The sequence below is a fragment of the Hylaeus anthracinus genome, unplaced genomic scaffold, assembly GCF_026225885.1.
Source record: "Hylaeus anthracinus isolate JK02 unplaced genomic scaffold, UHH_iyHylAnth1.0_haploid 3, whole genome shotgun sequence".
Lineage (NCBI taxonomy): Eukaryota > Metazoa > Arthropoda > Insecta > Hymenoptera > Colletidae > Hylaeus > Hylaeus anthracinus.
In genome coordinates this window covers 13,798,934-13,825,904 of record NW_026535284.1, presented here as the reverse complement: position 1 = coordinate 13,825,904, position 26,971 = coordinate 13,798,934, and the positions used below count along the sequence as shown (strand labels likewise).

The 26,971-nt window shown below is 37.0% G+C and overlaps 8 protein-coding genes across 11 annotated transcripts in view; 4 read left to right on the top strand and 4 right to left on the bottom strand.

Annotated features, from left to right (window-relative positions):
* LOC128894154 (septin-7) overlaps nucleotides 1–3,395 on the top strand; it is a 36,946-nt gene extending 33,551 nt beyond the window's left edge. For both annotated transcript variants that reach the window (XM_054155651.1, XM_054155653.1), the window contains one exon: nucleotides 370–3,395. In XM_054155651.1, the coding sequence (XP_054011626.1) occupies nucleotides 370–418 (49 nt within the window). In that variant the 3' untranslated portion in view covers nucleotides 419–3,395. The remainder of the gene's footprint in view (nucleotides 1–369) is intronic.
* A 1,618-nt stretch (nucleotides 3,396–5,013) lies between these two features.
* Nucleotides 5,014–7,442, top strand: LOC128894117 (hydroxymethylglutaryl-CoA synthase 1). Its single transcript, XM_054155588.1, has one exon. The coding sequence runs from the start codon at nucleotides 5,612–5,614 to the stop codon at nucleotides 6,971–6,973; it is 1,362 nt and encodes a 453-aa protein (XP_054011563.1). The 5' UTR covers nucleotides 5,014–5,611; the 3' UTR covers nucleotides 6,974–7,442.
* A 341-nt stretch (nucleotides 7,443–7,783) lies between these two features.
* On the bottom strand, nucleotides 7,784–9,885 carry LOC128894141 (ras-related protein Rab-43). Its single transcript, XM_054155630.1, has 5 exons — nucleotides 9,462–9,885; nucleotides 8,927–9,011; nucleotides 8,755–8,853; nucleotides 8,524–8,681; nucleotides 7,784–8,416 (listed from the first exon to the last, which is right to left on the bottom strand). The coding sequence occupies exons 1-5, from the start codon at nucleotides 9,669–9,671 to the stop codon at nucleotides 8,309–8,311; spliced, it is 660 nt and encodes a 219-aa protein (XP_054011605.1). The 5' UTR covers nucleotides 9,672–9,885; the 3' UTR covers nucleotides 7,784–8,308.
* A 142-nt stretch (nucleotides 9,886–10,027) lies between these two features.
* LOC128894139 (complement component 1 Q subcomponent-binding protein, mitochondrial) lies at nucleotides 10,028–11,558 on the bottom strand. Its single transcript, XM_054155627.1, has 5 exons — nucleotides 11,232–11,558; nucleotides 10,989–11,139; nucleotides 10,708–10,910; nucleotides 10,501–10,589; nucleotides 10,028–10,274 (listed from the first exon to the last, which is right to left on the bottom strand). The coding sequence occupies exons 1-5, from the start codon at nucleotides 11,443–11,445 to the stop codon at nucleotides 10,125–10,127; spliced, it is 807 nt and encodes a 268-aa protein (XP_054011602.1). The 5' UTR covers nucleotides 11,446–11,558; the 3' UTR covers nucleotides 10,028–10,124.
* A 795-nt stretch (nucleotides 11,559–12,353) lies between these two features.
* LOC128894144 (flavin reductase (NADPH)) lies at nucleotides 12,354–13,998 on the top strand. 2 transcript variants are annotated; one of them, XM_054155636.1, is made up of 6 exons: nucleotides 12,354–12,507; nucleotides 12,644–12,902; nucleotides 13,015–13,179; nucleotides 13,242–13,331; nucleotides 13,402–13,533; nucleotides 13,616–13,998. In XM_054155636.1, exons 2-6 carry the CDS (start codon nucleotides 12,830–12,832, stop codon nucleotides 13,759–13,761), a joined length of 606 nt encoding a protein of 201 aa, XP_054011611.1. In that variant the 5' UTR covers nucleotides 12,354–12,507; nucleotides 12,644–12,829; the 3' UTR covers nucleotides 13,762–13,998. The 2 variants fall into 2 exon arrangements, with proteins under 2 accessions (XP_054011611.1, XP_054011612.1); XM_054155637.1 differs by lacking the exon at nucleotides 12,354–12,507 and having other exon boundaries at nucleotides 12,608–12,902.
* On the bottom strand, nucleotides 13,963–15,387 carry LOC128894142 (N-alpha-acetyltransferase 80). 2 transcript variants are annotated; one of them, XM_054155632.1, is made up of 4 exons: nucleotides 15,197–15,387; nucleotides 14,671–14,790; nucleotides 14,472–14,605; nucleotides 13,963–14,396 (listed from the first exon to the last, which is right to left on the bottom strand). In XM_054155632.1, the coding sequence occupies exons 2-4, from the start codon at nucleotides 14,781–14,783 to the stop codon at nucleotides 14,050–14,052; spliced, it is 594 nt and encodes a 197-aa protein (XP_054011607.1). In that variant the 5' UTR covers nucleotides 14,784–14,790; nucleotides 15,197–15,387; the 3' UTR covers nucleotides 13,963–14,049. The 2 variants fall into 2 exon arrangements, with proteins under 2 accessions (XP_054011607.1, XP_054011606.1); XM_054155631.1 differs by lacking the exon at nucleotides 15,197–15,387 and having other exon boundaries at nucleotides 14,671–15,144.
* Nucleotides 15,388–16,201: 814 nt separating this feature from the next.
* Nucleotides 16,202–17,533, top strand: LOC128894140 (mediator of RNA polymerase II transcription subunit 6). Its single transcript, XM_054155628.1, has 5 exons — nucleotides 16,202–16,345; nucleotides 16,452–16,611; nucleotides 16,688–16,862; nucleotides 16,935–17,181; nucleotides 17,252–17,533. The coding sequence occupies exons 1-5, from the start codon at nucleotides 16,318–16,320 to the stop codon at nucleotides 17,329–17,331; spliced, it is 690 nt and encodes a 229-aa protein (XP_054011603.1). The 5' UTR covers nucleotides 16,202–16,317; the 3' UTR covers nucleotides 17,332–17,533.
* A 1,304-nt stretch (nucleotides 17,534–18,837) lies between these two features.
* Nucleotides 18,838–25,347, bottom strand: LOC128894098 (protein turtle homolog A-like). Its single transcript, XM_054155563.1, has 14 exons — nucleotides 24,159–25,347; nucleotides 22,437–22,569; nucleotides 22,075–22,283; nucleotides 21,859–21,969; nucleotides 21,575–21,778; nucleotides 21,352–21,497; nucleotides 21,132–21,282; nucleotides 20,936–21,066; nucleotides 20,709–20,868; nucleotides 20,325–20,621; nucleotides 19,906–20,226; nucleotides 19,508–19,798; nucleotides 19,339–19,448; nucleotides 18,838–19,259 (listed from the first exon to the last, which is right to left on the bottom strand). The coding sequence occupies exons 1-14, from the start codon at nucleotides 24,328–24,330 to the stop codon at nucleotides 19,146–19,148; spliced, it is 2,550 nt and encodes an 849-aa protein (XP_054011538.1). The 5' UTR covers nucleotides 24,331–25,347; the 3' UTR covers nucleotides 18,838–19,145.
* Nucleotides 25,348–26,971: the final 1,624 nt, after the last annotated feature.

The window sequence follows — 26,971 nt, the reverse complement described above, 5'->3', positions numbered from 1 at the left end:
GATTAGACATTGCTGTATTTACACAAATACGGATGGAAATGTACAATACTTCATGTTTCCTTGCAATTATATCCTTTTGGTAAACAATAAGATTCATGAAAGCTTTACTCAAGTCAGTTCTGAAACTTAATTAACGAATAGATATCAAAGATAGTTGATGACAAACTTATATTTAACTTTGAAATGTTTGTATTTCAAATAACTAGATATTAGTACATAGGAAATCGACAATATTTCTTATTAAAATAGGGTACAACCTAGGGCAGTAAATAATTTCAACTTGTAATTCTTTAACACTGTAAGTTATGCTGCTATCTAGAAATTATAATACCATTATTTCTTTCTACTGACACTTTTACTTTTTTTCAGGGCTGTCGATGGTAAGGATAAGAAGAACAAGAAGAAAGGACTTTTCTAACTCGACTTCAAAAAGGCAACATGAAGAATGAACTTTTCTTAAAGTAGTCAACAACAACTTTTTTTTGCAAACGATCGTATGAAAAATATGGTCATTCCTATAAAAGCAGTAGAACGAATATATATTGCTTAACTCTTTCACTGCGTATCACTCGTAGCTCGATCATTATACACAGTGAAAGTGTTCAATCACAAATTAATATGTACACCTTGTATATCGCTCCACATTTATATGACTTCTTCAGTTTACAAGCATAACATTATGCTTTCAGGAGTAAGATGAAAGAGTGCTTCTTCTGTCGTGTTCGCCTATGCTTCTTCGCGCTTCCTATTATTACTATTCAAGAAATCATACTAGCATAATTCAATTTATGATATTGTACAAAATGTAGACATAGTTTCACGAGACATCATTTTCCTTAACAAGAGTGATCAAGAAGATATTAATAGAAAAAATAAGAAAATCTTCATGATATAAATCTTTTCTCCTTGCTACGCACCCTATTTTGTACCAACCCCTGTGTCATCGATATTTATACCAATATCCCCAATATCATTATTATATGTCATCCTGCTTGAGTTGTACTTGATGTGTATACCTATATCCTCAATGTCTTGATTTCGTCGATATAAGTGTATGATATAAATATGAACAACAAACTCTTGCAGACAAGCCAGTTTGAAAGAACTAATTAACATGGGATAACGTTGATCGCTCTTGTACAATCGTGTGTACCTTACGTAACCAGAATAACAAATTCAGTTGATCATAGATTCGAGTACCGTTGCATAATCATTTCATCGAAGCAGAAGAATCTCTTTCTACGAAAAATCGCACACAAAATCGAAACATATGATGCATCATCAAACATAACATAGACGTGAAAAGTTGCTGTGTCCAGGTGTAGGATAAAAAAAAATTACATTAATGTCTAAATATATATTCATATTGTTTGGAACAATTAGAAAATAATACGTTTAAATATAAACAATACTTGCCCTAAGGGAATGAATTGTACAAAGGAAACTTTCGCACTAATTATTATCTTCTATTCGGTATTCGCGTAACGCTTATGATAGATCGAATTTTGGCGACATCAAGAGACTTCCAAAAACGATAGAAGTGTCGCTCATAATCGATCTTTTCGTTCAACGACACACACGTCGTTCTGCGACGGACGGTTGAATGTGATTTTAAAAACAAAAGCAGTGGCCATATATATATATATATATATATATATATATATATACATATAAATATATATTTATGTATAAATGAATCAACAGAATCTTAAGGTTAAGACCTATTCATGTAAATTTATGCTGTACTGATATCAAGGCAAATCGATCGCGATTAAACTGAATTGTATAAATAAATCTAAGTGTGAGTTGGATTGTCACGATTCGAGACGGTGCGAGTCATCGTTTCGTTTACTGTTAAACAAAATAATATACACTTTCGAGTATTAATAAGTTGAACTCGCATACTCTTGCGAAAAAAGCGCGCTGTCTCGAATCCGTCCACGTATAAGTCTGTATCTATATCAAGGATGGGCAAACAAATGGTATATTCATCTCTCCAGTATTTTTAAATTCTTTCGTACGCTTCGAAAAATGAATTTCCTTCTCCGTCGTCTATTGTTATCATCCGACCTTTTGTAAAAAATACCGGTTTGCCCAGTCTTGGACGCGTTATCTAAACTAATTAAATTACTCGTGTGCCAAGACGATGAGGGTGATAAGCATTTTATAACGTTAGTACGTGATTCTTCGGTTATTGTAATATAAGATACACGCGGTTTTCTTAAATGCAAACGAACTTCGTTTTAATTCATCGGGAGAAACCACATCACATTCCTATTTTGTACGCGTTTTTCTAGTTAACTCATCAGCTCGACGTTTGCCGTCACCAACAATCTATGGAAAAGCTCAAACTTCAATCTCTTCGATTGCATGGTACGGTATATTGGTCGTTTGAAAAGTATAGAGAAAAGATTCAGCCAAAATATGAAGCAATTTCGACTTGATAATAACGCGAAAGCTTTTTCAAGCGACGCGTTAAACAAACGCTTTAGATTCGGGCTTTCTATATCGAAGCAACAATGAATAACTTTTTAAGGACGTACACTTTATAGACGGTGATCGAATATTATACATTTCTCTGCACTGATTATGGTAAGCTCAATTATTAAACGAACGAGATTCATCAATCACACACCGTGTGAAGTACAAAATACAACCGTTTAATACTATGAAATTGTGACTTTAGTTTTCTTTTTTTAAGGAACACCGAGACAGACGAAGAATTCGCGATAGAGTACTTAAATTTTGCTTAAATCCCCCAATTCTTGATCCGTTGCCATTAATATTACGAATGAAGGAAATGTAAGTTTAAATGGATTTTCATACGATGCGGAGTTCCCAACAGATTAAGATTGCTGGATGGTACTTCGAAGACTTAGGACGTAAAGTAGGAGTAAAATGAAAAAGGCTAGTATATCTCGTCGTTGTAACGATCTTATTCGAGTGTAAGATCAATATACGGTCCTCGTGCGTATGCTTAGTTTACAGAACGAAGCTGTTTATACGTTTCAATGTTCTATCATCACGTAGTTATTAAGATCTCGGAGATCGACGAAAATCGAAATGTATTAATTTACTGTATGTGTACTGTAATAAGTAACGCTTACTGATAATTAATAGTTAATAATCGCCAAAATCACATTGAAGGAACTGCATTGCGATCTCCAACGCTCGGTTGCACGTATTACGCGTATATTGTAAGTCACAAACAAGAGACGTAAGTAGGTAAAAAAAAAAAACCACAAACTATATTTTGCCGTGCCAGACGAAAACGAAGCTGCCGCCGCTACTTGTAGAACACGTTGTAATAATATTAATAATAATATTCATGAAATCACGATTAGTACATTATTATACTTTAGGATTATGTATTCAGTAAATTATATATAAAAGTACCAGAAAAGTGTTGCTGCGTTTCAAACCCCAAAATCACACGATTTTTTTCTTTTGCGCGTAAGTATTGGTTTCTTTTTATCGATGTAATGAAGAAGAGGTTGTAAGTTAGATAAAACATAGGGAAAAAAAATGATCAAAGTAGTTGACCGTGAACGACCGAATCTATAGTCCTTGGTTCTACGATTCTTCAATTCTATAGTTTGTACTTCATTATTAATTCCACGTAACGTAAACGCGCATTACTCAGGTCACCTGTTTCAACGCTATTGTTGTCTTTCTTCCATACATTTTTCTTTGCTTTTATTAATAAATTACTTCATATAATATAGGACCCATTACATCTGAACCCTCCTCAAAGTTTATCATGCCATCTTTGGCGTAGGTACAGAATGTATAGAATCGATGAAAATGATAAACGACTTTTGAAGTTCGAATATTTCGTTCCGTCGCATGTACTTTGCTTCAATGTATTTATAATCATTCACGATGCGATTTAAATGTAAAATGACACGTGAACTTTAAACCGCGATTTACTTTCATTGAATTATTTATGTAAGATAGGTATCCAAGGATGAATTATTATTTGAATCAGTCAAATATTTCACATTACTCTGTAATTTCAAAAAGGCAAGTCTAAATTAACTGCTGAAAAATTCTTCGCTTCCAACGTCTATGTATCTAGCGCAAGCGATGAATATCATTAAAGTCGTGCAAATGATAAGAATGTTTCGACTTGGACTTCAACGCGTATTATGCAAGTGTGAATAAAAGAAAAATAAGATCATTGGAAAAAAATAACTTGTTCGCTAACGTAAATAGATTTATTTATACTGACTTTCATAATTCAAAACACGTGTCTAGCACATTTCGTATACGATTAGACTTGTATAGATACCTGGCGGTATGGGGAAAACAAAAAAAAAGAACCTAAACTCGTTGCGTTGTGTAAATTGTGACAAAAAATACAAAAAGTACGAAAGTATTTTTTTAGCATGTTGTAAAGTTACAATAAAACAGTGGTGAACAGGCTGAATAGATATTAGTAAAATATTACACAACATTAGCATAAAGAATTCAATGATTATATGTTTAAAGCGTGTCACGTACCGGTACGAAACTAGCGCAAAAAGTGAAATTCTTTCCAGATTATCCGACAATCAATTCTATCTGGTACGCGTTGCCTTCCATCTACGGTACCATTTACTTTTACGAAAATTTATTCCAGGCGGTGCTTATTTTCATTTGTACCGTTATGCTATTTCGAACGTAAACAGTCGAACTATGTTGTACTATGTTATATCGAAGGTTGTAACACGCTCAAATTATTTTGTCCCCAAGGTTTCTGACAATATGCTATAAGATAACGTAGCTAAAATTGACGTAAAATTCTTTGGTCTCTATCTTAGAAATTGTTTCTAATCGTATTTAACTTGCATTATTTCTCAGAATGACGCAAGTCCTGAGACCAACGCCAGCGGGAATTTCAAAAACCACTAAAATCGCGGCGAGTAAGTATAAGTTGAAACATTAATTTGTAAAACCACCACAAAAAATATGTTTCCGCGACGGGGATCAAAGGAATTTGTTATCCCCTCCAAATGATAGCACGACTACTTGAATAAGTGGCGGCAGCTCCGCAAGCAGCATTTACGCGTGGAACGTGGTGGAACGTTAGTTCGTAAGTTTGGTTCCTTAGAAGACTAATTTAGTCGAATAGGTCCCACAAGAGAAAAGGAAGGTCAGACGAGCTTCAAAACACGCAATAGGAAGTCATTCGGTGACCGTAATTTTCACCTGTGGAGTTTCACTTCTAACCTGAATTCACCGCTGGGCTTGCTTCTAATAGTAGCGCATCTGTCCTCGAGGCACATCATATTTTCTTGGCTTAAAGATACGGATACGACGAAAGCAGACTTGTGAGAAGTTACATTTTAAACGATATCGTCTTTATTTCTTCAATATAACTATTAATATCAATTGTCAAGAAAGTATTAGACGAACGTAACGATATTTGGACAGCACCGTTTGATCAACCGGTATCACGTGTACCTCCGATTCGTACTCAAAGTATTCTTTAATCACGTATTGTCATGAGCATACAATTTTAATGATCGCACAAGGAGAACGGTACGTCCAAGAAAATTTATATAAACACGAGAAAGAAAATCTTCAAGGAATCACAAGTAGGAACAAAGTTTGATTGACATTAAAAATCATGTGGCCAAAAGATGTTGGTATCAGGGCACTGGAAGTGTACTTTCCTGCTCAATATGTTGACCAAGCAGAGCTCGAACAATTCGATGGTGTGGCTGCTGGAAAGTACACTATTGGATTGGGTCAGAGCAAGATGGGTTTCTGCAATGACCGTGAAGACATTAATTCGTTGTGTTTGACAGTGGTACATCGATTGATGGATAGGTATGCCATAAAGCCAAAGGATATCGGTAGATTAGAAGTTGGAACAGAAACAATAATAGACAAAAGCAAGTCTGTTAAGTCTGTTCTTATGCAGCTGTTTGAACCATACGGTTGTACCGACATGGAAGGAGTGGATTCTACCAATGCATGCTATGGAGGTACAGCTGCCCTTTTCAATGCTGTGTCTTGGGTAGAAAGCAGTGCTTGGGATGGGAGATTAGCTTTAGTTGTTGCTGGTGACAATGCGGTCTATTCTTCTGGAAGTGCTAGACCGACTGGTGGAGCTGGAGCAGTAGCAATGATAGTTGGTCCAGATGCACCTTTGGTAATCGATCGTGGAATAAGATCATCATATATGAAACATGCCTATGATTTTTACAAACCGAATCTAAAATCAGAGTATCCTATTGTCGATGGAAAATTATCTATTGAATGTTATTTCAGTGCTGTGGATAATTGTTATCAAACTTATTGTGAGAAAGTTAAAAAAAAGTATAAAAAGAGTGTTACTATAGATAGTTTTGATGCATTTTTGTTCCATTGTCCATTTTGTAAATTAGTACAAAAATCATTTGGCAGACTAGCCTTCAATGATTTCTTGAACACACCTAAAGACAAAGTGTCTGAGAAATATCCAGAATTAGTAAAGTTTCACAATCTTAAGCTTGAAGATACTTATTCTGACAAAGATATTGAAAAAGCATTTGTAAGTTTGAGTAAGGCAAACTTTACTCAAAAAACAGAACCTTCTTTATTTTTAGCAAATCAAGTTGGAAACATGTATACACCATCTGTATATTCTGGATTAGCATCCTTACTTATTAATAGACCTATAAAAGAATTAGCAGGTGCTAAAGTAGGAGTATTTTCTTATGGTTCAGGGTTTTGTTCTACTATGTATTCTATAACAATAACAAAAGAAGCAGAAGAAGGGTCTAGCTTAATGAAGATAATCTCGTCACTTTCATACATAAAACCACAATTAAACGCTCGTCAAAAAGTTTCTCCGGTTGACTATACAAAGGTGTTAGAATGGAGAGAACAAAATTGTCATACTGTACCATTCAGCCCTCAAAGTAGCATTGCTACCTTGTTCCCAGGAACATACTATCTTGAAAAAGTGGATGAAAAATACAGAAGGACTTACAAGAGAGTATGAAACTGATAGTAATTATCAGTATTTAGTTTATTGGTAGTTAATTTACTTAATGTGGTAACAAAAAATTAATCAGGGGCCTGAACAATCATTGAATAAAAATCTTAATGGTGTGTAACAACGTTTATTTATATAATTTAAAAATGTACTATCGAATTGATACTTTCTTAGTGCCAAGGAACAATAAAAAATTGTACCTACATGCACTAGAACTAATGTGACTATGCATAAGCTTAGCTTTTAAATTAATTTGTAAATTAAAAACAAATGATTTTTAACACACATACAGAGATTTTATAAAGAATGCAATGTAAAAATATAGTAAATTTTATTGTTATTCCTACAAGAGATATCTGTTTTATATGTTGTATTATGTATATTTTATATATTTAATGAAAAAATAATAAAACCTATGCATTTTATTATTATGGAGGAAATATTAATACATGAATAAATTTATATTATATTGATATTGAAAGTCTGCAATGTATTCCTTTCAACTTACTTCGTGGCAGTTAAAGACGTTGGCGCAATTATAAATTATAATTTTATTATTGACACTTTGCCATTCCTCTGTTTTTGAATATGTAATTTCGATAATTGCAGGAGAGCCTCACTTATTACAACATCTTGGCAAGTGGAAAAATATGATTATTTAATGAGTAAAGTTGAAGGGAAGGGTAACAGTAGCAATATTTATTGAATAAACCTCAATCATTGTAGGAATTTTCAGACCTGTACTTTTACAATAATTGAGGTTTTACTGTACAATATCAATTTTGTATATAGTATACATTAATTACGAAACATAAGTGAAAATAGAACTTCATTACGATTTTATTCTAGTCATTTCAGTATTACAACAATATTCAAAAATAGTACATTAGTAAATTTTTTATTTAAAAAAATATATTAATATATTACTTGTGTGCTCAGAGATTCAATTCATTATAAATAAATACGAACATCTACTCTTACTATATTTTTATAAATAATCGAAGTATATAATTATTGTAGAAGTAATATATAAAATCTATGCACCTATATTTACAAAGATCTAAGTTTAAAACATTCAGTGTATAATGTGTGCTAAAACTGTAGATGACAATAATTTATCAGATTAGTACAATAGATTCAATACATTATTGTTTCATAATTGTATAAAATATTGGCTCATTGCAATGATTATTTTTCTTTGTCTTGTAAGACACACAAAATTCGAAATGTTTTAATATCACATTATTTGAATTGTTATAAAAAATGTTGTACTTTGTTCTTCTACTTTATGTACAAGTTTGAACTTAGAAGAATATATAAATTGTTTCTTTAGAGCCATTTTTAAAATATTTTGTATGAACAGCCAGAACAGGAAGACAATTTTCTTCCTGTGCCAAGTTTGACAATTTCATCTTCATTTGCGTTTATTTGTCGATTCTCGTGTCGTCTCTAAAAGCAAGTGAAAAGATTTGTACTTAGGTATCAAAACATTTTCTACCATTTTACTCTGTTTTTTGGTTTTTATGTATTACTGTGTATAAAAATTGTCCACTCACTTTGAGCTCAGATGCCAGATAGAAAAATACTGAATCTATATTGGTATTTTCTTTGGCTGATGTTTCCACTACTTGTAAAACTTCAGGAAGATACTGACAAAGAACATCAGCCTCTCCTCTCTCAACTTCCCGTAAACTTTCTAAATCACATTTATTACCTAAAAATGTTACATGCATAAATATGCATCAGTCACATATTATAGTTTAATGTCACATACAAAAGCATCTTACCAACTAAGACTAACAATACATGCGACGAAGTGTACCTTCTTACTTCTTCAACCCAATGTTGTAAACTTAAAAAGGTTGACCTCTTTGTAATATCATAAACTGAAATGTATTGGAGTAATCATAAGAGTGGATGGCTAAACAAAACAAAATACAAGGAAATGATGTTACATACCTACAATAACACCATTGGCAGATCTATAATAACTTTGAGTTATTGTACGAAATCTCTCTTGGCCAGCTGTATCCCATATTTGCAACTAAATGGTGACAAAAATATTTCTAAACTATGCTTATTAAATTCATGTATTAATCTCGGAGATTGACAACAAAATTCATTGATCTTTAAAAAATTATTTCTAGCATTTAGGTCTCACAGCTTTAACGTTCCTAAATAGTACTTGTGTACAGACCAAAATAAATTATTAAAAAAATTTAAAAAGCTCGTAGATCGACGCGGGTATTCATAGAACACTGTTGATCACTGACTAGTGCGTCTTGACTTGTATAAATTTTTGTTTTCGTTTATTCAACATTTAGCATTAATTCATGGCAATGCCAACTCCATAAAAACATTAAATAAAATATTAAAGCTAAGCAAAACTAAGGTGGGGCGGTTATAATCCATCTAACCCCAAAAGAATTAAGTCACAAGGGAATTAAAAAACTCTTGGCTTGTACATGTTCGAACATAGGTGGATCAAACTTACCTTGACCTTCTTGTTATCGATCAGTACGGTTTTCATGGAAAAATCAACGCCGATCGTGCTTCCGTGTCTTTCGATAAATGTGCCAGATCGAAATCTTTGAACGACACACGTTTTACCCGTTCCACAATCACCGATAAGTACGATCTTGAACAAATAATCGAAGCTCTCATCGTTCGTGGCCATCAAATTGTCCGGATCGCGGTTTGACATTTCTTCTCGATCGTCGAAATAGTCTGTTAAATCGACGATACTCTTTTTACACCACACATTCAGACGCACTGGTTACCTACGCCATTGCTTTACCGATCTCCATCACTTACCAAGCACAAGCACTCTTACAAATTCTTGGTAGTCTGCATTAATGCTTTTATTCCATTCAATTTGTCATAGATGTTTTAATTTTTGTTGTACAGCATCGAACTATTATGACGTAAAGATATATTTAAAGACTTAGTAATAGTAACATGGCGTACGTATTTTATTTATAAATTGTAACTGTAAATAACAAGATGATTTTTTTAAGTGTCTTTATTTGTGATCATTTAATAAAACGGGATTAGTACATAAGATTATCATATACATTTATTATAAACTTTCTCTTAAAGGAATACATTCTATTGCTAAACAAGTATAAATACAATGGGAATCATGATGAATGAAACATTACTTTCCAGAAGTGAATCTTGAGAGACCTTCTAACAGGCTAACGTATGCCGTGTGTTCGTAATTCGTACTAAGTTCCACTAGTTTCTCCGCGAATTCGTTGGAGATGCCTTTCTCCTCAAGGTAGTTCATCAGCAAGTCATACAGATACTGAAATAATAGATGTTATGAAAATGGTATGTAATTAAACTAAGGAAATTGCATGGAGAACATTGCTTTGTTACATCCTCTTGTTTTGATCTTATCATCAATGATAAAATCATAACAGAGAATGTATTACTTTTCCAAAGATAAATATTCAACATGGTTACTGTATACGCCATCTTGTACTCAACTCTTTGGATGTAGCTTATAAAATAATTGTAGTATAACTTACTCCATCAATAATTTCACCAGCAACTGCATAAACTTTGTCACTGTGTTCACCTTCATACAAAGTGATTTCATCAATGCCAAAAATATCATCTGAAATAGAATATATATAAATATGAGCAATAATGTGCAACACTGATTTCTTAAACAAAATACATGTAGTTACACAAATAGAATGTGTTCTTATAAAACATAATTTAATCATACTTACTGTAATCATCACTGGCACCAGATGCTCCAGGTTCATTGTTAAATGAACAGGTGAATCCAAGAGTTTGATTCCCTCTTACTACATCAATTTGAAAGTTTGGTTTACTTTTCATTTCACCGATGTCTGCATTATTGCTGGTCATATCAATGTCTGGTTCCGACTCGGAATCAACAGTGTGGTTTATATTAAATGTAATTTTAACTCTATAAAAGGAATTAACATAGTACATTAAACACTTTTAATTAAAAAATATTTAACTTGTATGTTACAATTTTTCTTACGTCTCATTATCTTGCATCTTCTCTAAAGTAACATTGGCACCATCTAAAGATACTTTGAATCCCTCTAATTCTGTAGGAATAGTTTTTAGCTTTTGTGCCTTTTTCTCTGCTACAATTTCTTCAGCTAAAAATTCTACGAGTTCTTTTTCACCTCATAAAATAGATTAAAGTTAAGTTTAGTTATTTTCAAGATTTTTTTATCATGTAAAATAGGATAGAAAAATTATACAGAGATAAGTATACCTTTTGTGTGGACGCTTCTGCAACAGCCACAATTGCAAAAGACATTTTGGTGTTTAAATGCTTTTATCGAAGAGAGGGGTGCAACTTCGGTTTGTCGAGAGTGAAGATTCCACAATGTTCTCAATTGATTATTTACAATACCCGTGCCCGAAGTTGACGAGAAAAGATTCCTAATCGCCGACGTACGCAACGTATTTCTTATGATACCATTCATTTTAATCCTTTCAATAATTACACTTAGTACAACCTAACCGGCAATCTAACAAAATGGTTTCACGTTGAGCGTCGAAGTGAGCACGAGGACAGAAGAATGGTTGCGTCATGAAATAGCAAACATGCTACCCTTCCAACATGACTTCCGGTGTGGATCAATTCTGACGCTCCCTATTGATACAGAGTGAACTACATTTGAAATTGGAGCAAGAAATAACTAGAAAATTCATTTTAGCTTTTTATTTAAAATAGAATGTACAATATATACTTATCTCAACGAACATTTATTGTATAAACTAAAACTGTTCCGTTGTAGAGTTATTTCACAATCGTTTATCATGGACATCACACCCATGGATACAATCTCATGAATCTTATATTTAACTAAAACTAAAATTAAATAATAAGTGCATGGAATAATAAAATAAATAATAGGGCATGTGTAATTATGTCAATGTTATTATTATAGATGCATGCATAACAGTTTAATTAACCCTAGTGGCGCCATCGGTGGCAAAACGCCCAAGTTTGTAGTGAAAATAGTTCTCGCCACTGCTGCTAGATGGCGCCACTACGAAAAATCGATAATAATTGCTAGATTAAATAATTATGCATTAAAATAATAAAATTGGCATGTTGGCTACTATATTGAAGTATTATAAAGCAAAATACATCGTGATAGTTACTCATTTAAGTAAAATAAAAGAAATTAATTTTATTAACCGTGTGGCGCCATCTAGTGAGAATATTAGGAACTATTTTCACTATGAATTTGAGCGTTTTGCCACCGATGGCGCCACTGCCGCCGAGACCAGAATAAAATAAAATGTTTTTAAAAATGATAAATTAGCATAATCACACATGCCCTGACCATTTTATTATTTCCTCCACTTATTATTTAATTTTATTTTAGATTAATTATAAGAATTATTAGAATTAGAAATTATTGGCTGGCTTAGAAATAAGTTGCGACTGTGAATACCTGTCCATGAATCGCGGGCGTAGGCTTATTATTATTTTGCATGCATAACGTATAATTGCGTTTTGCGAATAAATACTAATGGTACGTGTAAGTTAGGCATATATGGCACAAAGTATATGTATGTAACATACATTTATTATGTCCAGAAAATTTGTTATTGACATAGGTTATGCTGCTTTAGAATAATCTAACTTTGTTTTATATTAATTACATATAGGACTAACATAATTCATACGCGAAACGAATACACGTGACCACCCGGCGCATAATTTACCTTGAAATGCAATTTTGAATTCTTCGTAAACATGACATAGCATGTTTTGTTCTAATCTCGATTGTGAAGTACATATACTCAAATCTGATTGCACTTACACAATATCTAGCAGGTAACAGTTCTGTAAACATGAACCGAATAGTGATATTTGGAGCTACAGGAAATACTGGATTATGTGCTTTAAATACTGCTATAAACAAAGGTAGTGTATTCATTTTTTATTATCTATGTACAGAGAAATAAAAAATTATTCTAAGTATAAGTTTATGTAACATTAATTTCACTTACCTTTGATCAGTTATTCTCAAATTCAGGATTAGATGTAAAGGTGTTTGTGAGGGATGAAACAAAATTGCCAGCAAATGTGAAAGACAAAGTAGAAGTTGTTGTCGGTAATGTTACAAATGCAGAACAAGTGTCAAATGCAATAAAGGATAGAGATGCTGTGGCTGTTGTGCTTGGTACACGAAATGACTTGAGTAAGTATTGTACTTTATGTTTAAATTATCAAATTTTTTATTGTTTTATTAAATATTTTTAGGTCCAACCACTGTGTTGTCCCAGGGCATGAAAAATATAATAGATGCTATGAAAACACATAATGTAGAAATATTATCTGTTTGTTTATCTGGTAAATGTTCTTCTTTAAAATGTATTTTAGTATTTATACAATTTTCTAAGTAACAATTTATTCTTGGCAGCATTTTTATTCTATAAACCTGAAGCAGTACCTGCTATATTCAAAGACTTAAATGCAGACCATCAACGTATGTTTGACCTTCTCAAGGAAAGTGGACTAAAATGGATTGCAGTATTACCACCCCACATTGCTGGTATTCATTATATCAAAATAAAAAAGGAAAATCGACGTTTTACAACATTGCGATTAATTGTTATCATTTATTTCATTTTCAGATGCACCCAGTTCGAAGTATGTAATCAAGCACGACGAATCTCCGGGCCGTGCAATATCGAAACATGATTTGGGTGCTTTCCTTATTGAAAGCCTTCAACAATCAGAACATTATCAAAAAATTTGCGGTATTGCAACTGTTTCATAAATAACATAAAATATCATTACAGATAAATAAAAATGATTCTATTTCCTTCTTTGGATAATGCATTAAGTGATGCATAAGGAATTACAAATTTTCACATACACAAACGCAGTTTGTGGTTTCTAATATCTATTGGAATAAATATGATATGTGTTTTATGTGAAGAGTATTTTTGCATTATGTATAATTAAAAAAATAGCTTAGTAAATAAATAAATAATATGCATTTTGTAAAGCATTTATACATGGAATATGAATGAATCTTGTAGAAGCAAGCATTTTGTTCATTATTTTACGACGATAAATTTTTTATCATATGTGTTCTGTGAGCTATTACACTTAAATCAAAAAACTTTGGCACTTGAAAGTTTGGCATTGGAGGAGGTGGTGGGCCAGAACATTGCGTACATTTTTCTTTAAGCTTTGCTTTAGTAAATGCTGCAGTAGAATATACAACATCATTAATTCCATATGCTTTAAATGGATCACACGTTTTGTATCCATTTTTAAAGTAAAAAACTTCTTGGCCTTTAGTTATTAATAATACATTTTTAATTCCTTTTTTTGCTACATATTCTTCTGCTCCACGCAGCAGTCTAGATCCAAGTCCTTGAGATCTATATCCATAATCAATTATAACTAAAATGTAAAGAAAATTAAATCCTTCTGTCTCGCTATTTCTGTTTTATTTTTTGCTCCTTAAGTTGAACTTACCTGACTGTATGAAACAACTATGACGTAATCTGGGTATTAATGATATTTTACAATGACCAAGAACTTTGTCATTCTTATCAATAAGTATGAGACAAGTGGGGAATTCATCGCATGATACACTTAGAGATTTTAACCTGTTTAACAATAAAAATACTCAGTAATAGAAAGTTCTTTTCCCTATAAAATTAATGTAATATACCGTGCAGACTCGCTTCGTGGCCATTCAGAATTAAGTAATGTGCAACAATCCTGGATCAAATCTTGTCGTTGATGAATGGGTACTATAACATATTCCATGTCAATGGTTGTCATAATTTTTCTGTAAGAATACATTTTGGTCCTGAATACTATTACGATTTCCACCATGACATAATTTCGATTTTTTGAAAAAGTTACGAAATTAGACCGTTATATACTAAGATGAAATCTCAGATAAGGAGTATAGAAACGTGACTTTGTTCTAAGAATAAATTATTTCTACACTTTCATTTAGAAATCGATATAAATATGGCTTTTGCCAATCGAATGGCAAAAGGTTAAATAATACATGATTCACGAGAATTAGATGACGATATTCGTTCGTGAAAAGTGAGCGTCTATTTTTAAAGATACCCGATCGAATCCCAAACAGGAAAAGACGCACAACAACCTGTGATTGACAGATATCGGAAAATAGAAAAGGATGTGTGTCAACAAGTGTAATAGTTTGCAGCGGATGTCCTTACCGTATTTTTTTTTGTGGACAAAGGAACTTGACACACAAGTTTAAAGGTCACTGTGCTCTTCACCTGAATGTACTCGTACGGAAATAGCTTTCAGATTACTGTCATCTTGAGCTAGGAACGATATTTCTGTTGAACATATCCCCACCGTTATGTAAAATTTCACCACACCCAACATTATTGGGCATAACGTCTTGTTCTAATGTATCCTCGAATGTGTACTCGCACGTTCTCTAAATTATCGAAGCAAAAACTGCGTTATTATTAATTATCATACAGATCAATTTTGCGTAGCATTCGTAGAGGATGAAATCACATTCTTAAGTTTTACGTTCGTTTCATTTTGTCCTTCATAGAGAAATTCTTAGACTTATTTTACAAAACAATGCATTCTTTAAATAGTTGGTAAATAGTATCGTTTCTCCTGGTACCCTTTTTCTTTTCGAATATCAAAAATATAAGTAATTTTTATCTAATATATGAATTCCTTTTTATTTGTAACGTATGCTGTTATTTGAATTGCCCATGACCCATTCCCTTTCGAACGCTTGTATCTTTTTTTGCATTTGACCCATTTTTCCTAATAGCCTCTGTTCTATATGTGAACAGTGTTCTGCATTCTTTATTTCGACAGTGCTGGTCAATGACATTACAGAATAGTCTGTCACATATCATTCCCCTTTCATCACGATTGCTTACCATGGCACTTTGGAAGATTCTTTTAAAATCGAAGAGATAAATTTATCTTTCTTATTCACGAGGAAGAATAAAGTTAATGCTCATAGTCTGCCATGTATTTCGAACATAATTTTAGCCTATCGATTCTTTGGAGCTAATTTAATCTCTTTGAGAACCACTAACCTCTGTCGAGGAACGTCGAACGTTTGGTTTATTTGTGTCACTTTCCGCTTCTAGTTTTATGGTGTCTGTGTGTGTCGAATGTAAACACTCGCATTGATTCACAATATACTTTCCGAAAATATACTTTCAATTACAAATATTAATACTGCTTTGAAACTGTATCAAGAATCAACATTAAATCCTGGCGATAACAAGTTTATTTTGCCGCGTCAACGAAATGGACATTTAAACATTTGTCGTCCTGATATTTTTGTGAAGCGAAAATGTTGCCAGGAAGACCTCCGGTGACAGGTAATGTCATACAAATTTAATTGAAAATTATGAAAATTAATTTTAACCCAAGGAAGTACTTTCTATCTCACCTAACCTCTTACCTTTTATTTTGCATAATTAACAGAGAATCCTTTGGGACTCTCTTGGCATGACAGCGCTTGGATTCCTGTATTAAATCCAAACAACATAATGGATTACTTCTCTGAAAGAAGTAATCCTTTCTATGATAGGACATGCAATAATGAAATTGTTAAGATGCAACGTTTGAGCCCTGATCAATTGCAGTAAGTGTTCTCAAAGTTCCATTATTGAATGATACAATTCAGAATTAGGAAACTACTCTTGATCTTTTAATTTCAGGAATATGACTGGACTGGAATATATCTTATTACATGTACAGGAACCTATTTTATATGTAATTAGAAAGCAACATCGTCATTCTCCTATTCTAGCAGCACCACTTGCGGATTATTATATCATTGCAGGTACCATATACCAAGCACCTGATTTAGCATCTGTTGTCAGCTCCAGATTGGTACTTATCACTTATCAGAAACATTATAGCGATTAAAAATATGGTTTTAATTTATGGAATTCTATTTTTCAGTTGTCTACAGTGCATCACTTACAATCTGCTTTTGAAGAAGCCAGCTCCTGTTCACGTTATCATCCTAGTAAGGGATACTATTGGGATTTCAAAAATGGGAAAGCCTTGGCTGCTAAAAAGGAAACACCTGTTCGCGAGGAACCTAGCTCTTTATTCCAACGTCAAAGGGTAGATATGCTACTCGCGGAACTTACGCGGAAGTTTCCATTGTCTGTTCCAAAGCCAGTGCATCAAGCTACAGAATCACGTAAGTATTTAGTATAGTAAGAAAAGTATTAATTAAGTAATAAAAATAACATTTACTTGTTTGTTTTTAGCTATCGAAATTAAACAAGAAGTAAAAGTTGAGAAGAAAGATATGAAACCACCGCCAGAAAAGAAGCCAAAAGTTAATTAACGAAAATTGTAATATATAAGGATTTAGGTTTATGTAATTTGTATAATGTCTATTATCATGGGACATTTACTTCACGAAACAGGCATTTAATATTTTAATTGTATTTTTTTCTGGAATATAAAAACTGTGATGAATTGGTATGCGATGTATTAGTATTAGATTTAATGTAAAATTAAAGACAAGTTGAATATTTTTTATTTCACTGTTTGTTTTCTTATTTCTTTTTATACCATGGACAATCAAGATCGTCAATTTCGTCTTTTATATTATGTTTCGTCGATTTAAGCTGTTTCTTCTTAATATCTTTGTGCCTATATCGTGTTCCATCGCGAACGTTGGTAGTAGGACACTCGGGTGTCGGGTGACAGGGAGGATCTCCGTGTTTTCGTGCTCGAACATAGTAGGAATACGTTGAAATAGTGTTTGACATGATCTAGAAACGTTACAACCATATTTTTGTAATTATCGAATAAAATTCAGAGGTATTCTGTCACAGACTTTCTTATTGTTTTGCAATGTGGACCGAATACGATGCATGATGCCTCTTTTGTTATCACAAGTTTAATTATTTTCTCAGTAGAAATATCAAGTATAAAATGTAACTGTTGCACTTTAAATTTTTACGAGGGTGGTCATAAAGAAAACGAAACTTTGAAATGTCAAGACATATTAGTTTGTCAATTTTTTTTTAGAATTTCATTTGTAATTGACTCGATTAGCTAGCAACAAACGTGTCCCTTTACAACATAAAAATTGTACATAACCCGTGAGATATGATATGCGATCAAAATACATGCGGTACAGAGTACCCAGACGAAGAAATCAAGGAGCAGTGTGACACGTGCGTTGATGATGAACTTATCAAACGACTGAAACACGAGAAATGGAAACTCGTTCAGTTGGTTCGTCAACAAATGGAACGATTTCAGGAAACAGAAGTAAAATCATGTAACAATTAAATCTATCTAACATTCCAAATTCACGATTGTGTATTAAAGAGAAAAATTATGACTTTCTCAGTACAGTTTGCCTTCAACGTCTGATGAATCAAAAAGACTGTACAAGCTGGATCTGCAAGACACGTTCATGAACGAAGAATTGAGCCTAAAAGAAGGCATAAAAAAGGAAGGAAACGTAACACCGCGTACTCTTTATATTCCAAGTTCAACGCCGATTCGTCAACCAAGGCCTGCACGTCGTTTAGGAAAGATTCGCCGACGAATTTGCGTACTAGTGTCAGTCACTGGAGTCATCGTGCTGATGTTATTAATATACGGTGTTTATTTTCGCTTGTATCTTTGCAACAATGGTCAGGCTTGTGTAACGTCTTTTCAATACACTCACGCTAAGCACGCGTTGTTTTAAACGACATTTTATTTAAATCAAATAACCGCGAGACCGTTATTCTCCAAAGAAACGCTTGGAAAGATCCAAGCGAACTATACGAAAACAGTGTACGCGTCGTAACTTTGGGTGAAATTTGCTGCGTAATAAGGAAAGCGTCTAAGACTTGACACAAAATATATTAAACTTGGAATAATACACCGTGTGTAGCGTTTAGTTAGTATGCAACTAGTCATCTTGATGATTCCTAGATCGTTTTCGGTTCCGTGTATTTTTGACGACTAGGCGTTCGACCTTTACGCTGCGTGTTGCGTCGTTATGTCCGTCCCGTGTCATTTCACGTGCGACAGAACCAGTTGCAATTCGTTTCGTGTATGTCCATCGTCGGTCGGTGATCGACAGTACGATTGTTTAGACTTCGAGATCGGTCCTTCTGATATGTTTGCTCGTTCTTCTTTTTAAATGATTTTTTACACGCAACTTTCCGGACCAGGTATAGAGTTGGCAATAATGATCTCCTTCATTAAGTTACGGTCAGCCTTAAAGCTAATAGGTTCCCAAGACTTCGCGGAGAAGGGGTTTAACTGCAACGAAAAGCGAGAAATATTTAAAAACGACACTTCGTTATAAACATTTCAAATTCAGAAGCTATAGAGGACTTACGCTGCATCTGTTAGTTTGAAGTCCTTGTTTGTGGATGTCGTACGGCGCGAAGAGCGTGTCTGGTCTCACAGGTAGAAACAATTGTGGTTCACGTTTGATTTTCTCCTGATCTGAAGGGTGAACTGGGGTAATTTAGCATTCATGGGGTAGTTTTAAGAAAGAAATTTACCTTGCGGTGACTGTATGATGTCTGGTTGATTGTTGAGCGCGTAATCGGTGACCTGTTTCAGCGTGTACTCGACGAAGTAAGTGTGATCCCCGTGCGTGACGTCGAGCATCGAGTTGTTCCTCGAGTCTGGCGGTGTGATTATCGGTTGTTTCATGTAGGGTTCGATGTGCACTGGGGATGTTGTACCTCTGCGTCGGTACATCATCAACATCACTGAGAGCACAGTGATACCGAGCGCCATTAGGCATCCGATGAGGAGCAGGATAAGCGGTACCATGCTCACTCCACTGTCTGTAGAAAGGAATTCAAGCATCTCAATTCAACAGAATTTGATTTACTCAGGATATTGTTTAGTTGTTTAGATTGTACAGACATTCCTGGGTAGGAATACATTTTACCTGTATGTTTCTCGGAGTCCCTCAGCATGATGTCCTCTAGCAAGCTCACCTCGCTACGTCCTTTGGCGTTCACAGCATACGTGACTAAGTAAAAATGCGTAGCTGGAAGAAGATCCGCTACGGCTATACGAAATAACGGCACGTCGGCGGATACGCTGGACGCGTTCACTCGCAGATTTCCGGTGACGACCTCGTAGGCCTCCAGTCGAAACTCTTGTCTCAGTCCTCCATCGTACCCTGGCACGCACTCGACCACCAGTATCTCGGAGCTCTGGTTCAACGACTCCTTTATCGTGCAATTGTTCAAAGGATTCGGTTTAACTGTAAACGAAAGCGAGTTTGCGTTAGGAAAGAGAACGCTCTAGCTTAAATTAAAATTCGTAGTATCAGTGGAGAGTTCAAGAGGACATCCAAGGTACCTGCTGGGATGATCTGATAGATGCAAGGCGCTTCCTGCTTCCCAATAGTGTTCCTACCCCAACACGTCAAGGCGCCATAGTCCCTCTCGGACATTGGGGTGTAAACGAGCTCGCTCATCGTCCCGTTGTTACCGTCGAACTTCGCTGGAGCCACCTCGAAGTTCTCCCCGCTGTTGTTGAACTCCCAGACGAACTCTACTTCATTTGGATCGGCGTCGACCTCGCAGCGGACCTTCACGGACTCCTCCAGCGACGCGCCGATGATGGACACCTCCTTCGCCTTGCAAACTGGAGCGACTGGACAATTCAAAAACAGGAGATATAATGTTTCTTCTTTTTTCCATCATCGTCAAAAAGTCGTTAAAATGAACTATGACAACTTACACTGTACTCGCAGGGTGACTACAGGGCTGGTGGTCTCCCCACGATCGTTGCTCGCTAGGCACGTGTAATTGCCCGCGTTGTCGCGGCCTATCTTCTGTAGCACCAGGCTCTGAGTGCTCATGATTATCCCAGCTGAATAATTTTGCGTTAATACTGCATCCTGCGAATCCACGAATCCATGGTTAGTTACTGTTTTCGTATTGCCGACAGATCAACAGACTACTCACATTGTGTCTCCACGTGATTTTGTGGTGTTCCGGGTTAGCTCGGACCTTGCACTCAAAGTAGACGTCGTCGCCCTCTTTTATCTTCTCTGCGTTTAGGGTGCTGCCCAGGTGCAGCTGTACTTTAGGTGGAACTGGGGAAACACGACGAATTATCGCACGAACGGCAGGTTCTCATCAGATGGTTTATGATACTCACAAACTACATTTAATTGAAAGAAGTCTTCTAAGTATGCGTTTGGCAGTGATGGATTCTCCCCGCGACATTTCAGGATCATCCCGTGGTCGTCGGGGACTGGCGAGAATATGAGCGTACTTAGGACCACCGAAGCGTTTCCTCCGTCCAGTACCTGAACAATTGAAGCTTCGTTCAGCTACCATAACTTTCACAGTTTTCTACAAAAGTCCTAGTCGATTACTTTGCCACTACGATAAACGGTGTTTCCCTCCAACCAGCTTATTCGAGCCCGAGGATGCGACCCCGTCGTCTCGCAGGCGATGGAGTAGTCCTTCTCCGTCTCGAGGATCTCGGGTTTCGACAGGATCTTCACCGACGATGGTTTCACTGAAAGGATTGATCGTCCATGTATAAATGATCTTATAAGAGATATTTCGTACACGTTTACATTGCTCGACACGCACGGTAAACGTCCAAGAGGACGGTTTTCTCTAAGGGAGGTATAAGGTGCGTGTTGGAGGCTCGACATTTGTAAGTTGTGTTACGGTGCTCCCTCCTCAGCTGCGGTATCTTCAATTTACTGACGACGATGTTCCGAGCGATCTCTTCTAATCTACTGTCCACTTCTTTCTCATTCACTAGCCAGCTCACCACTGGCGTTGGTTTGCCTGTAATTAGAGGGAATTACTTGTAGTATTTATACCGGAGTATTTGTACTTGTACAGAGTTAGAAATTAGGAAGAATTACCTCCTCTAACTTCGCAAGACAGCTCGAACTCTACGCCAACCTGGAAGGGACCCGCGGTGTTCTCCACTTCCACCCCTGAACTGTCGTAAACCAGTAGTTGATGTGGCGGAACTGAAAACAATTCCAAACAGTATCGAAAATGAAGCGAAGCGATGAAGTGAAAATTCCACAAAAGGGCCAATTGAGGTTCCAGAAGAAGATCTAAAAAATATGTACCTATTACTGTGAGATTAACTTGAAAATTCTTCGTAGGCGAATTCTTGAAGTCCACCCGACACCGATAGATTCCCTCGTCGTCCAGCTGAACCGCCTCCAGGGTAAGAGCGGCTGGCTTCGTCACGGTCACGAAATAAGCCCTTGGCCCAACGACGTTGCTGTCCGACCAGTTCAGAGCTTTGTTGAACGCCCTGCCCCGCACGTCGAAACTGAAACAATTCCCATCGTTTTAACATCGTAAAACGCAGAGTTGAGCTGTCTGCGGGAGGTCAGCAGCTGAGGGATCTATTTCTTTTTATTCCTATAAATCTGGAATTTTTATTCTTTCGTCGGAGTACAATTTTTTTTAGCGAAATTGTTACCTGTAAATTGGTTGAACAGCATCGTCGCGAAACCAAAGCACCATGTATACGCGATCCTCGCGCGTGGACGGTTCAATGTCACAAGGCAATCTAGCGGTGCGTCCAAGAACGGCGCTGACTTCGAAAGTTGCGACTGGAAATCAAAAATCGCAGCTGTAAAGAGAGCAGTCCAGCCGAGATTGTCCGATTCGAGTCAAGAATACGTTTTCCAGAGTCAGCTGCTATTGCAAGACGTGGATTAAACCAAATATGTCGATATCTATTTAAATAGAGATTACGTGTGCTAGGTCAGTCGCGAGTCCGACTAATATAGAATGTATACAAGCTACTTGGGTTCTAATATTCTCGATAACTATCTGTGACGAATGCCAATAATGCTTCCAATCGTTTTGCATTTGCTATTTATCGATCCCTATCATTATTTGCCGATACTTACTTCTCGAGCCTGCTTTGCATTGTGACATACATAAATTCCCATTACTCTCTGCTACAAAATTATTCATTTCTCAACGTACAAGTATTCGGATCAAGGGCTTATGATTTTGATTAAGAAATGTAAGAAACAGAGTTCCAGCGTTACTCAGATTTTTGTACAATCTATAGAATCTACTGTATCCGTGTTTATGCTGGATTTTTACATAACGTCCTGTCATTAATTAAAAGCTGCCAGTGCAATAATAGAAACAAGTGTTCGAGCCTAGCATTGCTCGAAGCGAATATCAATAATGCGCGTTTGAACGGTCGCATTCGGCGCGCTATCTTCCGTGTGGCACGCGTTCGCATTCACTCAAGTAGATACGGTCTGTGCTTGGTCGGACATGCGTCTGGATAGTATAGTCGCATACTAGATGTAATATAACGCGTGCACTTCACGCAATCGCACGTAATGTCCATTGACTCGTTCGCTATGTCTGACTCGCTCGAGTAGATTTAGCCTATGCATGGTCAGACACGCGTCCTGGCTACTGTATGTATTTTATGTATTTCATTTAAAATGGAAAGATCCATAAGTTTTGCTTTTTGGAAAACCGATTGTAAGTAAGTAGGATGAAGTCGTATTTATCCTATTATCTTCGTCAGAGTACACAAAGTAAACTTTTCAAGCGCACCACTACTTGTATCGTTAATCGAGTTAATAGATTCTTGACGATTCCAGAGATGGAAATTTCCGAGGAGAGATCATCGAGAAGCTAGAACTAACTAAGAATTATTTAAGGGCTGCTTGTCTCAAGAAGGTCTTGTGAACTTTGGCAAGGTGGATAATAGACATCGAGACTTTCACGCTGGGATTGAAAATTGTTCGCGAGAAAAAGGAAAAGAAAGTTCTATTTTCGAAGTTAATAGTTTCCTTTCTCAGCATAAAAGAACGATTCGGCCTGAATTCTTTATCAACATGCTTTCCAATCCTCGATCCTCTTTCATTTTATTCAAACCCACCCTGTGTATTAACAAAGCTTCAAGTTTACTTCCCTTTCGTCTTTCACACGATGTAATATAATAATATGCGGTATAATACAAAAAGAGAACGACTGATGACGAAGAACAGAGAAGACCAGAGGAGCCTCTGCATCCTTGAATAAAATTCCTCTCCCTAGAATTTCGACAGTCCACGCGTCCTTACTCGCTCCGATCCACATCCCTTTCGACCCCGATCTTCCCTTATCCGTCCAATCTGACCCTAACGAGATATCCGACCTCTGGAAAGCTCTCGCGACAACGTACCTAAGTCATCGTCCTTGTCCCAGTTGCCGGTGGCGTTCACGTAGACGACCACGGCGAGTATGTAACCGCTGATGACGAGCTTGACGGCGACATCGGCGAGCGCTCCTATTGCCATCCCAAAGGGGAACAGTCTGAGGGGTGACTTGGTTAGTTTCAAATCCACTCCTCGCATAATGTCACCCCACGCCGGCCTGTCCTGTGGCTCTCCTTTATTATCATTCCACGTCGAGAGGTAGACGGCCTCCACCCCACCTCCTCCTTCGCCTCGTCCTCGTGCGGTGTCCTCCGAGCGTAGGATAACCCCGACGAGGGGCAGGGGACAGGGCACAGGACACGCTCACCGATTAATTCTGCTGGTGCGATTAAACTGCCGTTCGCCTCTCGTTCCCGGCGTGCATCGAGGATCCTTCGCGCTTGCAAACACCCCTTACCCCTTTCTCTCTTCTTTGGCTCGTAGAAAAACACGTCCAGCTTCGATCGCGACTCGAATCCGCTACTTACATCGACGTAGGAGGCCGGAGAACACGGCTGCACGAAGGGTAGCCACCCTGTTCCCAGTTAGTGGGTCGGTGTATATAAACGTTTCTCAAAAATTATTGTCGTCCCGGCAGCGCCGGCTCTCGTTAACTCGCCACACCGCGCTTCGACAATGGCGATAACGTCGAGGACACGCAGAGAGTGCCTCGCAGGGGTTGGTAGGAATCTGTCTATGGGCTACCGTGCTTTCTCGTTCCGTCCGACAACTCCGTGTCTCCTCGAGGCCGTCACCTTACGCTACACCCCCCCGTTCCTTCCTTTCCTCGTTCCTTCGAAGGCCTCGACAGCTTCCGTTCGATCTTCGCGGAGGCATTCAACGCATACACACGTACGTACACGCGCGCACATCCACGCACTCGGAGGAACCGTTTCACTGGATCACCTTCTCGCGACCGTGGCTATCGCGACTTTACGGTCAGGCTGGCAGGAAGGTTCCCGTGTTTAGGCGAACACGAGGCTTCCGTCGGCATTTGGAGCAACGTCGAGGGAGCGCTCGACGTCGGAGCCGACCAGCGGACGTTTCACGCGAACACCGCGTCGTTCTAATGGACACACGCTTTCCTGCAGGCGTCGCTAACCCGACGACGATGAGCGCCCGATCGATTTTCGCGAAGTCAGTCTGATCTCGCTTCGTGTTTCGACGCTCTCGATTCCCAGCGCGATATATAGGCCCCCGCGAGCGGCGTCAAGAGCGTGCTCGGCTCGACGCGACCCGCACACAGCCGAACATGGACAAACCCTCACCAATCACCGCGACCTCCTCTGCCGTTTTATGCTCGTCGATGGTCGTTGTTAGGTGGCGCGAGACGCGTACGGTTCATCGAGAACTTTGCAACCGTTTACCCCTAACTACCCCCTATCAGTCGTTCGCTTAATCGGGAATTTCGTTTAATCTTTACGGTTCCAAGGGTGGATGGACTTTGTGGTTTTCTTAAACCACTCGAAGGGGCGAGCGTTAGGCGCCACTGGGGGGTTGGCGCGACAGTTTGAGTTCTAACGATGTTCGTTGTAGACTTTGTTGATCTTTGACGGCGAGTTGGGTCCTTGGACGGGTTCCTGAGTTGTTGATGGATGTTTTTAGGAAGTGGAAGATGGTATATCTGGAAACAGAAATAGATTTTTGGATCGTTTCGGGACTCTGGAAATTTAAGATTTGAAGTGGAGTGATTGAAGCAACACTGAGACCTGTATCGAATGTTTATATCTTGCAATGTATATGCATCACGTTTTTCGTGTTCTATAATTTGATAATTAGCGGCTGATTCAACATGACCGAATCTATTCTTCTTCCAATCTATTCTTCTCTGCTGCAGTTTCTTGCACTACCCCTCGCCACAGCTGGCACCATTGTTAAGCGCGATACAGTTCCTAGAATATAAATTTGAAATGGAGTCTGTTTTGTGAATGGAATGACAGAGATTTTAATCAGCCAAGCAGAATAACTTGATTTTAAAGCTTCTTGACATGGTTTCTCATCAACTAATGAACTCAATGCCTTTAAATGATACCTGCATCTTCTATTTATATATCTCTCTTCGTCGTTGCTACGAGAATAACTAAAATATCTATAATCTTCATTCGGGTTAATCTAGAAAATCTAGAATACAAAAGCTTCAATTAAAACAGAAATAAAGCTAAAAATATGTACGTTCTCGTCTCTGTTGCGCTTCCTTCGTCAGATCTCCTGAGGCACGGTGCTTCTAGTCATCGAGTTCCTGTTTACAATTATGACGTCGCGTGAATGAAAAAAAAAAGAAAAAAAAAAAAAAAAAGAAAAACAGTATTCTGAAATGTTTCCAAGGGTAATCCTCTCTCATCCCTTCGGGATCGTGTCCGGTAAAGTCACAAACTCTCTCCTGTTAATAATGACAGTATATTTGAAATAGTAATGTTTACAACATACAATTGCGACGTTACTACAGTTTTTTTTTTTTCTTATTTTTCGTTTAAGGTAATTGATAATGTCTCGCAAAGGTCACACGCACCACCACGTTCGATCCATCCTTGGCCATGTGTTACAGTGTTTCACCCTTTCTCTCCCTCTCTCGCGCTCTGCCTCTCACTCTCCCTCGCTTTCAAAATGCACGGATTTATTTGGGAGCCGGGATCACGGTGTCTAATCGCATACTAACGCGTTGAAAAATAAACGTGGCGAAAATGTACAATTAACGGATGTCCAGAGGCTGCAGTTTTCCTTTAAACTTTCTTTCTTTTTGTCTTCTCTTTATCTTTTATTCTCTCGGGTGGATTGTGAATAGTTTCGGGGGGGGGGGGGC

What these genes read in the sequence shown, in the direction of transcription:
- LOC128894117 (XM_054155588.1), top strand. Translation starts at nt 5,612, where the DNA reads ATGTGGCCAAAAGATGTTGGTATCAGGGCACTGGAAGTGTACTTTCCT.
- LOC128894141 (XM_054155630.1), bottom strand. Translation starts at nt 9,671, where the DNA reads ATGTCAAACCGCGATCCGGACAATTTGATGGCCACGAACGATGAGAGC. An exon ending in TCGATAACAAGAAGGTCAAG is followed by an intron (nt 9,012 to 9,461) that starts GTAAGTTTGATC and finishes GTCACCATTTAG; the next exon opens with TTGCAAATATGGGATACAGC. An exon ending in TGTATTGTTAGTCTTAGTTG is followed by an intron (nt 8,682 to 8,754) that starts GTAAGATGCTTT and finishes TAACATTTTTAG; the next exon opens with GTAATAAATGTGATTTAGAA.
- LOC128894139 (XM_054155627.1), bottom strand. Translation starts at nt 11,445, where the DNA reads ATGAATGGTATCATAAGAAATACGTTGCGTACGTCGGCGATTAGGAAT. An exon ending in CAGAAGCGTCCACACAAAAG is followed by an intron (nt 11,140 to 11,231) that starts GTATACTTATCT and finishes CTATTTTATGAG; the next exon opens with GTGAAAAAGAACTCGTAGAA. An exon ending in CTGGTGAAATTATTGATGGA is followed by an intron (nt 10,275 to 10,500) that starts GTAAGTTATACT and finishes CTATTATTTCAG; the next exon opens with TATCTGTATGACTTGCTGAT.
- LOC128894144 (XM_054155636.1), top strand. Translation starts at nt 12,830, where the DNA reads ATGAACCGAATAGTGATATTTGGAGCTACAGGAAATACTGGATTATGT. An exon ending in ATTATCTGTTTGTTTATCTG is followed by an intron (nt 13,332 to 13,401) that starts GTAAATGTTCTT and finishes TATTCTTGGCAG; the next exon opens with CATTTTTATTCTATAAACCT. An exon ending in ATTACCACCCCACATTGCTG is followed by an intron (nt 13,534 to 13,615) that starts GTATTCATTATA and finishes TTTCATTTTCAG; the next exon opens with ATGCACCCAGTTCGAAGTAT.
- LOC128894142 (XM_054155631.1), bottom strand. Translation starts at nt 14,837, where the DNA reads ATGGTGGAAATCGTAATAGTATTCAGGACCAAAATGTATTCTTACAGA. An exon ending in CCACGAAGCGAGTCTGCACG is followed by an intron (nt 14,606 to 14,670) that starts GTATATTACATT and finishes ATTGTTAAACAG; the next exon opens with GTTAAAATCTCTAAGTGTAT. An exon ending in TAGTTGTTTCATACAGTCAG is followed by an intron (nt 14,397 to 14,471) that starts GTAAGTTCAACT and finishes TTTACATTTTAG; the next exon opens with TTATAATTGATTATGGATAT.
- LOC128894140 (XM_054155628.1), top strand. Translation starts at nt 16,318, where the DNA reads ATGTTGCCAGGAAGACCTCCGGTGACAG. An exon ending in CTGTTGTCAGCTCCAGATTG is followed by an intron (nt 16,863 to 16,934) that starts GTACTTATCACT and finishes TCTATTTTTCAG; the next exon opens with TTGTCTACAGTGCATCACTT. An exon ending in GCATCAAGCTACAGAATCAC is followed by an intron (nt 17,182 to 17,251) that starts GTAAGTATTTAG and finishes GTTTGTTTTTAG; the next exon opens with CTATCGAAATTAAACAAGAA.
- LOC128894098 (XM_054155563.1), bottom strand. Translation starts at nt 24,330, where the DNA reads ATGCGAGGAGTGGATTTGAAACTAACCAAGTCACCCCTCAGACTGTTC. An exon ending in GCTGTTCAACCAATTTACAG is followed by an intron (nt 22,284 to 22,436) that starts GTAACAATTTCG and finishes GAATTGTTTCAG; the next exon opens with TTTCGACGTGCGGGGCAGGG. An exon ending in GGACTCCGAGAAACATACAG is followed by an intron (nt 19,799 to 19,905) that starts GTAAAATGTATT and finishes TCCTTTCTACAG; the next exon opens with ACAGTGGAGTGAGCATGGTA.